The sequence below is a fragment of the Festucalex cinctus genome, chromosome 3, assembly GCF_051991245.1.
Source record: "Festucalex cinctus isolate MCC-2025b chromosome 3, RoL_Fcin_1.0, whole genome shotgun sequence".
Classification (NCBI taxonomy): domain Eukaryota; kingdom Metazoa; phylum Chordata; class Actinopteri; order Syngnathiformes; family Syngnathidae; genus Festucalex; species Festucalex cinctus.
The window spans coordinates 10,810,025-10,821,772 of NC_135413.1; the positions used below are offsets into that span (position 1 = coordinate 10,810,025).

An 11,748-nucleotide genomic window follows, 5' to 3' on the forward strand; every position below is an offset into this window, starting at 1 on the left:
TGATAAAAGTGGTAAAAGCGCTTGTCCTCATTAGGGTCGAGGGCGAGCTAGTGCCTATTTCAGCTGACTTTGGGAGAGAAGCCGGCACACGGCATGGGCAATCATGCAAAACACCACACAGGGAGGCCCGAGTCCAGATTCCAGTCCAGAACTCCAGAAATGTTAGGCGGACATGCCACAATGTAACCATGCATTTTATGTGTGTGTTTATTTTTTTTTAATCTAATTGGTTATTTTTCCGTGTTGCATAAAATATATATATATATTTTTTTTTTTTAAAGAAAGAAAATCACATACCACACTGCCACTTTAATCTCATACCTGTTTTGGGAATCTGCTCTAGAATATTTTGAAATAAAAAATTACAGGAAAATATTCCGTATATTTGTGGATTTTCACAATCATTGTTTGGAAAAAAATGCAAAAATCTTGGGAAAACCACAATTTCTGCAAAAATAAATATGGAAGTATTCATGCCATATAAATCACCAAACTACCCCACCCCCAAGATTTTAATGCAGCCATAAAACTATCAATATACAAAATGACAAAGGCGTTAAGTTAGCCCATTAGTTCCACTGTAGTGTCTTGTTGCAAAGATAATTTGTGCAAAAAGACAAAACAAACAAACCTGTTGAAACAAAAGATGTATGAAAGTAAATTAATATGAGTAAATAATGAGTAAAATGAGTATGAAATAACATGGAAACTTTTAAGGTGATGAATGTGGCTGAACAATGCAATAAAAATTGAAAAATTTCTTAAAACAATCTAAGAATTTTCAAACGCTTTATTTAAAAAAAAAAAAAATCTTTTTTGCCACTTTTTCTTAGGCTTACAAAAAAACGTTGCCATGGTAACACTAGGACCGCCCCATTTCCAAGGACTTTCTGACCGGCACTAGTAAGAACATCTAAGTCTAAGACGGAAGGGGTCCTTTGGGCGTCCCCGTTGCATAGAAACCGCCAACACGGATTTGTGCAGTCACAAACGGAAAGCTAACGTGTGCTATACTTTTTACAACGGTAAAAACTATTCAATATTATACGTGATAAATAGTCATGACGTGGTTGTTAAACGTAACTTAATATCCGTCCTAACTCCGTGAATTCGGTTACTCGGCGCAAGCCAGTTAGCAAGTGAGACTACGTACAAAATCTGCCCGTTTTATTTCGACATAATGTTTCCTCAGCCCGTTTGATTTCGCTTGAGCTGAAAACTAACTCGACTAACAAGTATAATGTTCAGAAGCGAAAACAACTCACGCGCTCATTAGATTCTACTAACCGGCCGGCGGACGCGGCCAGCTCCTCTTCGTTAGCTTGGGAAGCTATTTCGCAATGTCGAAATCGTTAACTCGGTGTGGAGGTGAATAAAAACACAAGGAGGCGAGGAAATGGCCGCCGACGATGGTGACAACATCCCAGAGCTGGACCAAAAGAATTACGATGCGGACGAACAAGTGAAAATCATCTGTCTGGGAGATAGTGCCGTTGGTAAATCCAAGTAAGTTGTTAAAAAATATAAAAATACAACAATTGTGTCGTTGTGAACATGTTTTGAAAGTTTTTTTTTTTACTCTTCTTCAGGCTGATGGAGAGGTTTCTCCTGGATGAATAGTATCCTTCATGGAAGTATTGGTTTACCATCACATTGCCTTGTAACGTCCCTCAAAGGCGTATTCCCCTTTGCAACCACAATGGTGTGTGAATGACCACCACACAACACCCATCCATTTTCTTGACCGCTTATTCCTCACAAGGGTCGCGGGGGGTGCTGGCGCCTATCTCAGCTGGCTCTGGGCAATAGGTCGCTTGCACATGTCACTTCCGCCTCGGATTTCTCGTAGTCGCCATGCTGGGTGGCCTCCATTTACGTAGCGATTCGGTCTAACACGTATCTATCACGTTTGTTTTCTGCGTTTAAAATGGTACATTGTTGCTGCATCGTTGGCTGTTCGAACAAAGCCAAGGGGGAAAATGGTCGGTCTTTTTTCCGAATTCCGAAAATAATTAGGAACCAGGGCCTGGAGACAGAGGAGTGCGGACTCCGGAGGGAAGTCGTTACTTTGGGCTCGTGTGTGCAGCGATCACTTTGTGAGCGGTAAGTTGTTTACCTTTATTTAATGCATGAGGATTAAAAACGTTGCTTATGTTTTGGATTCATGAGCAAGCAAGTTCGGTAGTACAAGCTGGCTAGCGGACGTTAGCCGAAAGCTAACATCGAACATTTTCACCCAAGTAGTGCCAGTGCAAAGTGTTTACTGCTGAAATTGGATTGATTAGTCTTGGGCTTTTAATGCCGATAACATGTTTTTTGGTGGCAAAATGTAAACTTGGAAAAAAAAGAGACAGAAGGGGCTGATGCAAGAAAACAGACCCCCGGGGGTGATGCAAGAAAACAGACCCCCGGTAGCCTACACATCATGCTAAAGAACTTATTCACGGCCACCCTACTGCAGTAAAATAACCAGTCTTTCCATATTTTATTTGTTTATATATTTGTTTATTTTAACAGGTCGCCCTGCGCCCGTTTTTCTGTCCAATCATCCCGACTGGGCTCCAACATTAAAGTTGGGTCCCAAGTTACAACATCTATGTCTCAGCCCAGTCGGTGCCAAGATATGAACGTGCACAGGAGAGACAAGCAAAGAAAAGACGACTCGAAGTGGCAGAGATTGTTGCAGTTATGCAGCCAGATGGCTCAAGTAACCTGTACCCTCAAGTACTGCTGACATCATTGACTCTGGTATGCCACTCAGAATTCATTACATGATATATTGTATGCATGAGTGAATGTATGTGTTTGTTTGTGTATGTACACGCACCTTATATTTTAGAGACATTTGGAAGTGTTTATAGAAATAAGTATTTGCCTGTAGCAATGTTCATACATTAAAAAATGCAACAAAATGTGTACATTTCTTTTACACTGACAAAAAAAACTATACTACTTTACTATATTAAACCTATTACTGGTACCGTATTTTTTTGTGATTTTTTCTTTATTTTTTTCTTTAGGGATCTCATGCCACACCGACTTGATTGCCAATGACATGATGGAAACGAAGGCGAGCATCAAAGCATTGGAGGAGGACAACATGCGACTGTTTGTTTGGCGCTAATAAAGGCAGCGTTTATACAAATTCTATTGTTGGGTTTGTTTACAAAGCTATACATAATACAAATGACAGGATTTGACTCAATGTGCAATATGGTCCCTCTTAAAGTAATGGCATAAATCTCTATTATTTCTAAAAGCACAAAAAAATGAAGTGAATAATGATTAGATGTAGTAATTTCAGGGTTAAAAATTGAACTGTTAATTAATGTAGTTTATTTTAGCACAGGTGCCTACCATCCTGAGATGACGGTATGATGTAATGTTGATGGGGTACGCAATGACTTTCATTATGCTATGTACAGAGGAAAAAGTTGCTCTCTTTTAAATTTGTTTAATGTAAGACAAGTACCAGTACTGTGTTACAGTTTTCCCAATAATCCTTGTTTCACACTTGTCACAAAACCACTGTCCTTTTGGCAGTCTAGATTGGCACACTTCAAGTGATATCATTTGATTTTACAATCTGCTGCAGCACAAAAAACTACTTTATTCCGCATCTTTGAAGTACATGAGCAAGTGGTAGGTGACAGCGGCTGAGCAGGAACACTGGAAGTCCACTGCTGATCTAGTAAATGCTCTCCCGAGCAGTTCAGGTAAGGAGGGGATTTTGGGAAAAAAAAAACTCTGGCTTTTCCAACTGGCCAAAACGAGCGATCTGGGTGGACTCGCTCAATCACACTTTGTCCACACCACAAAGTCGCAGAAGTCCCGTCCAGTTAAACTCATCTGTGCCTGAATCTGAAAATATTACAAACATTGTAATTAAAATATGAAACATAGAATTAAATAAGAAACTACAAAAAGTAAAGCAATACATACCTGGTAATAATATTGGTGTTGTCGTGATAAGTGATGGGAATTGTTGCCATCCGGCACCAGACAGAAATTGGGTGTTGTGACAGCCTCCTTAACCGTGAGATCATAAGAAAAGCTGTCAGTATGCTCAGTAGTTACCATGAACACGTTTTATTGTACTGGAAACTGAAACTAAAAATACGTCCTCTGAGAGTGGTTAACCTTAACCATTTAGAATAAGTTGATTAAGTAACATGTAACTAGTGAAAGGGTAGCATTAAATTTAATTAAGCCACAGGGAGGCTGTGCATAGTTACTTTTTATTCTTATACGCTCTGCCATATTTGCCTGTTATAAAATTGTTAGAAAAACCACATCAGGTAAACCCAGCTGTGCATGTAAACACAATGATAACAGGAAGCCTGAGAACAAATCAACATTTTTGTGTGCAGAATTACCAACACCATGTGGTTTACTTACGTGCAACAGCAACCGTTTCTTCTGATGCGATGTTAAAGTTTACACTCTGTATCCACCCGCTTACAAAATAATTGTAAGCCTCCAGGGATTTGTTGGCGTGTTATGGAGCATGTTGTCAAAACGAGGTAGGGAAAGATGTCCAGAGATGTCACATTTGGCCAGCAAGCTTTCTCCGTCAAAAAAAAAATCACCCTTGGTCAGGACGTAATTAGGATCAATCCCGCCACACAGAGACACCTTCTGCCTGTATCGTTGTTTTTGATCTTTCGGTAAATCGTGAAAATACTGCGAAAATTACATCAGGTTGATAAGCTCTACCGTGTAACTCGCGAGTGTACCTTGTGAACCGGCGGACACCCAATATGGCGCCCGAAGGAAAAACTCCCATGATGCATTACGATGTGCAAGCGACCTATAGGCGGGGGACACCCTGGACTGTTTGCCAGCCAATCGCAGGGCACACAGAGACGAACAACCATCCACACTCACAAGCACACCTAGGGACAATTCGGAGCGCCCAATTAACCTGCCATGCATGTCTTTGGAATGTGGGAGGAGACCGGAGTACCCGGAGAAGACCAATGCAGGCACGGGGAGAACATGCAAACTCCACCCAGGAAGGCCGGAGCCTGGACTCGAACCGGAGACCTCAGAACTGGGAGACGGATGTGCTAACCACTCGACCACCGTGCCGCCCCACAACACCCATATCATTAGCCAAATCCAAATAACACAATAACCTTTGACATTTTTGAACATTCTGAGAAAACATGAAAAAAAAAAAAAAAAAAAGACAAACATGATTTGAAGTGCAAACAAGAGGCCAGTTGCCTTGATTCAGCCTTTCTGATCACTCTTACGTGGATGACTGAGAAGCTACACATAAAGATAAAAAAATAAATAAATAAATAAAAATAATAAAAAATACACTTTGTTTTTTAAATAGCAAGCACAAGAAAGCAAAATGGAAATACATTAGTCATAGTAGTTGGTAATAGTACTTAGGAGTAGTAGTAGTAGTAGTAGTAGTAGTAGCAGTAGCAGCAGCTCAGTGGTCTAGTCTAGTAGTAGTAGCTCAGTGGTCTAGTGGTAGCGTGTCCACCCTGAGACTGGGAGGTTGTAGGTTCAATCCACCGGCCGGGTCATACCAAAGACTATAAAAATGGGACCCATGCCTCCCTGCTTGACACTCAGCATTAAGGGTTGGAATTTGGGGGGATAGATCACTAAATGATTCCAGAGCGCGCCCCCCCCCTGCTGCTCACCGCTCCCTCAGAGGATGGGTCAAATGCGGAGAACAAATTTCACCCCACTTTGGTGGATGTGGAAATTAGTGGTAGTTTAATCCTTTAGTAGTAGTGGTATAAGTACAGATAACAAAAAAAAAAAAAAAAAAAAAAAAAAAAAAAAACGCCTGTAAAATTACAAGTACTGGGGGCTCCTGCACTTTGCTTACAACTTATTGCTACTAATATTAAGAGGTGGCAAAAGAACTCACAATCTATATTTAAGTAGATGTTCTCTTGACTCTGCAGTGTTAAACTCCTCCAGCCTAAATTTCCGTCCAAAATGAGGCAAGCTGAGTCGGTGCCATTTATTTGGGAAACATAGCATTTCAAAATTCCTTAATTCTTCCTTCAGTCGCCCGCAACAGTTGTCAACGTATGCTTTGACACTTTACAAACACACAGCCACTGTGGCCAACAGGACGGTGGCAGTGGGTATGTAACGCGCACGCACGCACGCACACACTTTTTGTGACCCTTCCTTGTCTCGACAGGTTGTAGTTAACGTTGATCTGATCAACAGATTTCTGGGACACGGCTGGTCAGGAGCGGTTTCAGAGCATGCATCCCTCATACTACCACAAAGCACACGCTTGCATCATGGTAAGACACATGCATGGTGAGTAGGGCTGCTAGATTATGGAAAAAATAATAATCATGATTATTTAGACAATAACTCAAATCATGATAATTCAAACAATTATTTTTTGGCACAAGATAAGAAAAGTTTTAGGCATTTAAAAATATTCAGACCATTAACTCATTCACTGCCAATGACAACTATAGACGTCAAAAATCCAAGCAAACAGCCAGTGTTAATTTAGAAAAAAATAAAATAAAATTAAATTAAAATTTTTATTAAAAAAAAGAAATTTCAATTTAGTTTTAGTTATAGTGTTCTGACTAAATATAATTAAAGCCTTAGTCATAACTTAGTCACCTGATTGTATTTGAGTTTTAATCCAACTTTAGTCAACAAAAATAAGGAGCAATTTTAGTCGACTAAATTGACTTCTGGAGGTCGAGACCCAGTTTGTGGTCTCAGTAAGACCAAGACCGATCACTATGCACGACGGTAGCACTTAGCAATGAAATTGTTGTCATTGTTGTTATTAATAACAATGGGGATTAATAACTATGAATGAAAACAATGAATAACTAAAACTAAATTCAAATTTCTTGTCAAAATTTGTCACTGGCTATTTTCTTGGATTTTTGACGTCTATAGTCGTCATTGGCAGTGAGTTAAAAAAACAAAACAAAAACAAAAAAAACAACAAGAAAACAGAAACACTATAATTATGTGTGTTCCTTTGGACCAAACAGAATTTATAATAATATATATTTATGTGTTTATTTATTTATGTTGGCAAAAACTTGAAATTGGAGTGCAGCTTGTGCACTGTGTAGAAGGACAATTATTTATTTTTTGGTACAAAACAAGAAAATGTTTACACTTAAAAATATTAAGACCAATTAAAAAATAGAAACACTATAAATATGTAAGTTCATTTTGGACCAAACAGAATTTATAATAGTATATATTTATCATAATATTTATTTATTTATTTATGTATTTATTTATTTATTTATGTTGCCAAAAACTTGAAGTTGGAGTGCAGAATGTGCATTGTTGTAGTAAGATGATCATTTATTTTCTGGTATAAAACAAGAAAATGTTTAAACGTAAAAAAAAAAAAAATATATATATATATATATATATATATATATTAAGACAAATCAAATTATTTGAAACACCACAATTATGCAAGTTACTTTTGGATCAAACAAAATTTATTAAATTAGTTATTTTAAAATTTAAAAAAGATGTAAATGTATACATTTAAAACAACTACAAAATTATTATTATTATTATTTTTAACGAATTTGATGATTTTGTAATTGTGGAGCGTAATAATTGAAATTGTAATTACATTTCGATTCATTGCACAGCCCTAATGGTGACCAATGAGCATCATTTAAGATAGTTCCAACATACACTCAAATATTTCTTCAAACATTGCCTGCACACCTTGGCTGGATTTACACTACATGTTTAATTCCAATTCCAGCTAATTCCAAATAACATCTCTCTTGTCTTGTTCCACGCGTAAGGTTTTCGACATCCAGAGGAAGATCACTTATAAGAATCTGGCCAACTGGTACCAGGAGCTGAGAGAGTACAGACCCGAGATTCCCTGTTGTGTGGTGGCCAACAAGATCGATGGTGGGTCACAGTTGTTTTCCAACTCCACGTAACTAACAGTGACAGCAAAAGCTTGATGACCTCACCAATTTATTTCCATCTGCAGCTGACATGAAGGTGACCCAGCGAAGTTTCAACTTTGCCAAGAAGAAAGGGCTCCCTTTTTACTTTGTATCTGCAGCCGATGGCACAAATGTTGTCAAGGTATGAGGGCCTCTTTTTTTATTTATTTATTTTATTTATTTATTTTTTTTAATGTCAGGACTCCGGTCTCCTCCCACATTCCAAAGACATGCATGGCAGGTTAATTGGCCGCTCCGAATTGTCCCTAGTTTTGCTTGTAAGTGTGGATGATTGTTTTGTCACTGTGTGCCCTGCCATTGGCTGGCAACCAGTCCACGGTGTACCTCGCCTACTGCCCAAAGCCAGCTGAGATAGGCTCCAGCACCCCCTGCGACCCTTGTGAGGAATAAGTGGTCAAGAAGATGGATGGATGGATGGATGGATGGATGGTCCCATTTGGGGCCCCACATTTTCCCAACTGACCACACAATTTTATTCAAGTAAAGCTAAGCACATTTTCTTGCATGCAACCATCTTCAATACTTCTGGTCCTCAATAGCCACAAGGATGGGCTAGAGCCAATCCCAGCAGATTGGCATACCCTGGACTACTTGCCAGTCAATCACAGGGCACATATACAGTAGATTAAAAAAAAACAAAAACATGAGCTCAAATTAAAGGTCAAATTTGCAATCTTGAAGCCTTCATTGCTGCATATTTTCGTTGCACGCTTTGGAAATAAATTGATTTCCAAAATACACCCGATGAGCATTATTGTGATAGTTAGATGAGCAAAGTAGTGTGGAGATTAGTCTGGACTTCTCCACCTTCCCAGCATGGGTGCTACTTTGATTTGTATCCTTGCATCTTTGATTTGTGCTCGACAGATGTTCCGAGAGATGATCAAGCGAGCCGTGGAATACAAGAAAAATCCCAGTGACTTCATGGATGAAGTCATGCAAGAACTGGAGGCAAGTTGATACCTTCTAGAACACCACATATTTTTGCCGAAAAAGTGTCTCATGGAATGTTGCCTCAAATAATAAGTTTTTATTCAGTAAGACAATTGTGTATTAAGTTGCCATGACAACTCACTATATAGGTTCAATAAAAACAGCATGACATATTTCATTATTTTATTTTATATATAAATATGTCACAGAAGACGTATTATACAGAAATGGCAGATATAAAGCTGATTTTTATGCTGGAGCCTCAAGAGAAAGTGTGGCAGTTTGGAAAATAAGCAAAAAGCATTGTATGTATTGTAATACTGGGTCCTTGGTTATATTGTGTTACAAACCTCAAAACAGGATTGTGTTTATTTTGGGAAAACAAGTTATATGAAGAATTCATTGTGTTTCACCTCAATAATGGTATGTTGTCTTTTGTAGAAGTTTGAGCTTGAGAAGAAAGAAGCTCATTCGGACATGGAAAGCGGTGACATCGAGAGGGCGGAGAGCCCTGAGCTGCCCTGACCAAAGTCCTCATGCATCCAACCTGCCGTGTCCTGAAGATGATAGGTTGAATGACCTCTGATGCATGACATTTCAAATTCGGATATGTGATTTCAACGTTCATGGTCTTCCGTTTAGAGGGGTCTTCGGTTTACGATGGAATTCAGTTTTTACGGTGTAATACGAATTTCTAAGCAGGTAGTTAAAGCGCCATTGTCAGTCACTAGGCTATGCTAATGCAGCAAATAAGGCAGTAGCTGAGCTTGTAATCTTGTGCCACGTGACCACAAATTTTTACACTGCTGTGCAAACCACTCATGTTAAAAAAAACAAAACAAAACTGGATTTACTGTGGCCTCTCGCAGCTGAAGTAAGAGGGCAGCCATCTTGCATTGCCACTATTACAACTTATGTTATTTTATTTATTTATTTTTGTTAATACTCAAAACAGTTAGGAGTGCATGTTTTGGGTCAGGATTCCCTTATGGAATAATAAGAGCCTCGCGAGGAATAAAGTTCACTGTTTGCATCGACCATTTAGAGTACATTGCCTCAGTATCATGACTCATGATTTACAGAGTATATTTCACAGTGACAGTCTTCTATTACTGATGTGCAAATACAATCAATTTGCTGTTGTTGTTTTTTTCTTTCCCTGACGAGCTTTGCTTTCATTTCATTGTTAATGGTTCTGACATGATTCTGACAAATCTTTTTACTGGTACTACCGTATGCCATACTGTCAGTTTCGCCATCGAGACAGAAAATAATGTGAAAATTCCGCAGAGAAAACATTGCATTCAAGTTAGGCACGCTAAGTGAGTGGCAACGCAAGATGGTCGCTGGTGACTTAACTTCCTGCTACGGCTATGAGGCAGCATTACGCAGCCATCTTATTTGTAGATGTTTCTCGGCTAGTTCATCATGTGCCATGCGTACCCTAGAAACCGTGCATGTTGGGACTGTAGTAAACCAAGGGGACTCCTCCTTGTCATTTGTACCGTGGTTACCTTCTGGAAGACTTGAGAACAGTGCGTTGTTTACCAGCTTCTTATTTGAAGAATAGATTGAATGTTTAAGAGCTACAGTATAAAGTAGGCATTTTCTTACTGGGGTTGCATTTCAGGAATTTTCAAAGGTGGAAACTTTCCATTGAAATTAAAAAGGATTTATGGGTATTAAAAATTTATAATATATCATAGAATTAAATGTTTGTTGTTTATATGTTAAATATATAGGGTAAAGTGCCCTTTTGTTTTCTGAGTATAGGAGACTATACCCTATACTTGTCTCCAGCCAATCTCCGGGCACATACATACTGTATATTTTAGCATAATCCTGACAAAAACAAACTAGATTTCATGTGCAACTACAGTATAGTGGCACCCTGACTGAGGAATGCCCCAACCTTTTTCCAAGTTAGAAGCTGTACATCGTTGATTTTATGCTTTGAATTGAAAGCCAAAATTTGAGGTATGAGCCAGCTTCAGAAATGCCCCTGCTAGCAATTAATGTACTGTGATACCCTTGCAAAAGTGGTATACTGTATATAAAAGTCTGTATAATGACGTGTGGGTGCCATATTGTTACCCATCTTGACATTATGTCACTTCACCATGTAACACAGTTGACTTTCTCCAAAACAGACCTTCTGCCTGGGAAATTTTCCACCGAAACCTCACCAAATATATTTTGTGTGAATCTGAGATGATCATCATAGTAGACATAATAGACATGGGCCGGTATTAGATTGGGATGGTATGATAACCATGAGCAAAATTCATGCAGTATCAAGGTATAACATTACAGTTCTAAAATGCCCTTATTGAAATATTTGGGTTAAAAAAAAAGTTCCCTTTGAAACCCAGTGTATTTTTTTTCTAAAACAAAACATACACTATTTAATGTGTTAAGAAATGTGTACAGATTTAATTTAAAATAAAGAAATATTAAGTCTTCTTCTGTTGTAATCTTTTTAGTGCATGACAGTGTCCCATCACTAGTGAGATATTTTTTTGAACAGACCCCGTGGGCTACCCATGTTGTCCTAGCGACTAACTCGTACCTGCTGGTGTCATGTTCTTTTTTTTTTTTTTTTTTTTAATGGACAACACATATTAATCAACGTAGCACAAGTATGTGCAGTGGCTAAATATCTCATCTCCCTCTGTGTGGTGTGTGTGTGTGTGTGTGTGTGTGTGTAACTACTCACATGACATAAAATAATTGAGAAGCACTTATTTAAGGCAGGCTGTAGAATGTCTGAAGTACTTCTGTTTAACAAATTTAAAGCATAAACCATGCTGTAAGTACTGTCTCAAATGTTCTCCAATTCCGA

The 11,748-nt window shown here is 38.5% G+C and overlaps 1 protein-coding gene and 1 long non-coding RNA gene across 2 annotated transcripts; both read left to right on the top strand.

Moving 5' to 3' along the window:
• Nucleotides 1-908: 908 nt before the first annotated feature.
• rabl2 (RAB, member of RAS oncogene family-like 2) lies at nt 909-11,368 on the top strand. Its single transcript, XM_077515772.1, has 8 exons — nt 909-1,506; nt 1,590-1,619; nt 6,040-6,119; nt 6,208-6,287; nt 7,800-7,911; nt 7,997-8,094; nt 8,841-8,924; nt 9,348-11,368. Exons 1-8 carry the CDS (start codon nt 1,397-1,399, stop codon nt 9,429-9,431), a joined length of 678 nt encoding a protein of 225 aa, XP_077371898.1. The 5' UTR covers nt 909-1,396; the 3' UTR covers nt 9,432-11,368.
• On the top strand, nt 1,667-5,777 carry LOC144015624 (uncharacterized). Its single transcript, XR_013282774.1, has 3 exons — nt 1,667-2,103; nt 2,518-2,748; nt 3,021-5,777. It is a non-coding gene; the product is annotated as an uncharacterized LOC144015624 (long non-coding RNA).
• Nucleotides 11,369-11,748: the final 380 nt, after the last annotated feature.

Coding starts and splice junctions, on each gene's coding strand:
- rabl2 (XM_077515772.1), top strand. CDS start 1,397: ATGGCCGCCGACGATGGTGACAACATCCCAGAGCTGGACCAAAAGAAT. Junction 6,288..7,799: donor AAGCACACGCTTGCATCATG/GTAAGACACATG, acceptor TCCACGCGTAAG/GTTTTCGACATCCAGAGGAA. Junction 8,925..9,347: donor AAGTCATGCAAGAACTGGAG/GCAAGTTGATAC, acceptor TGTCTTTTGTAG/AAGTTTGAGCTTGAGAAGAA.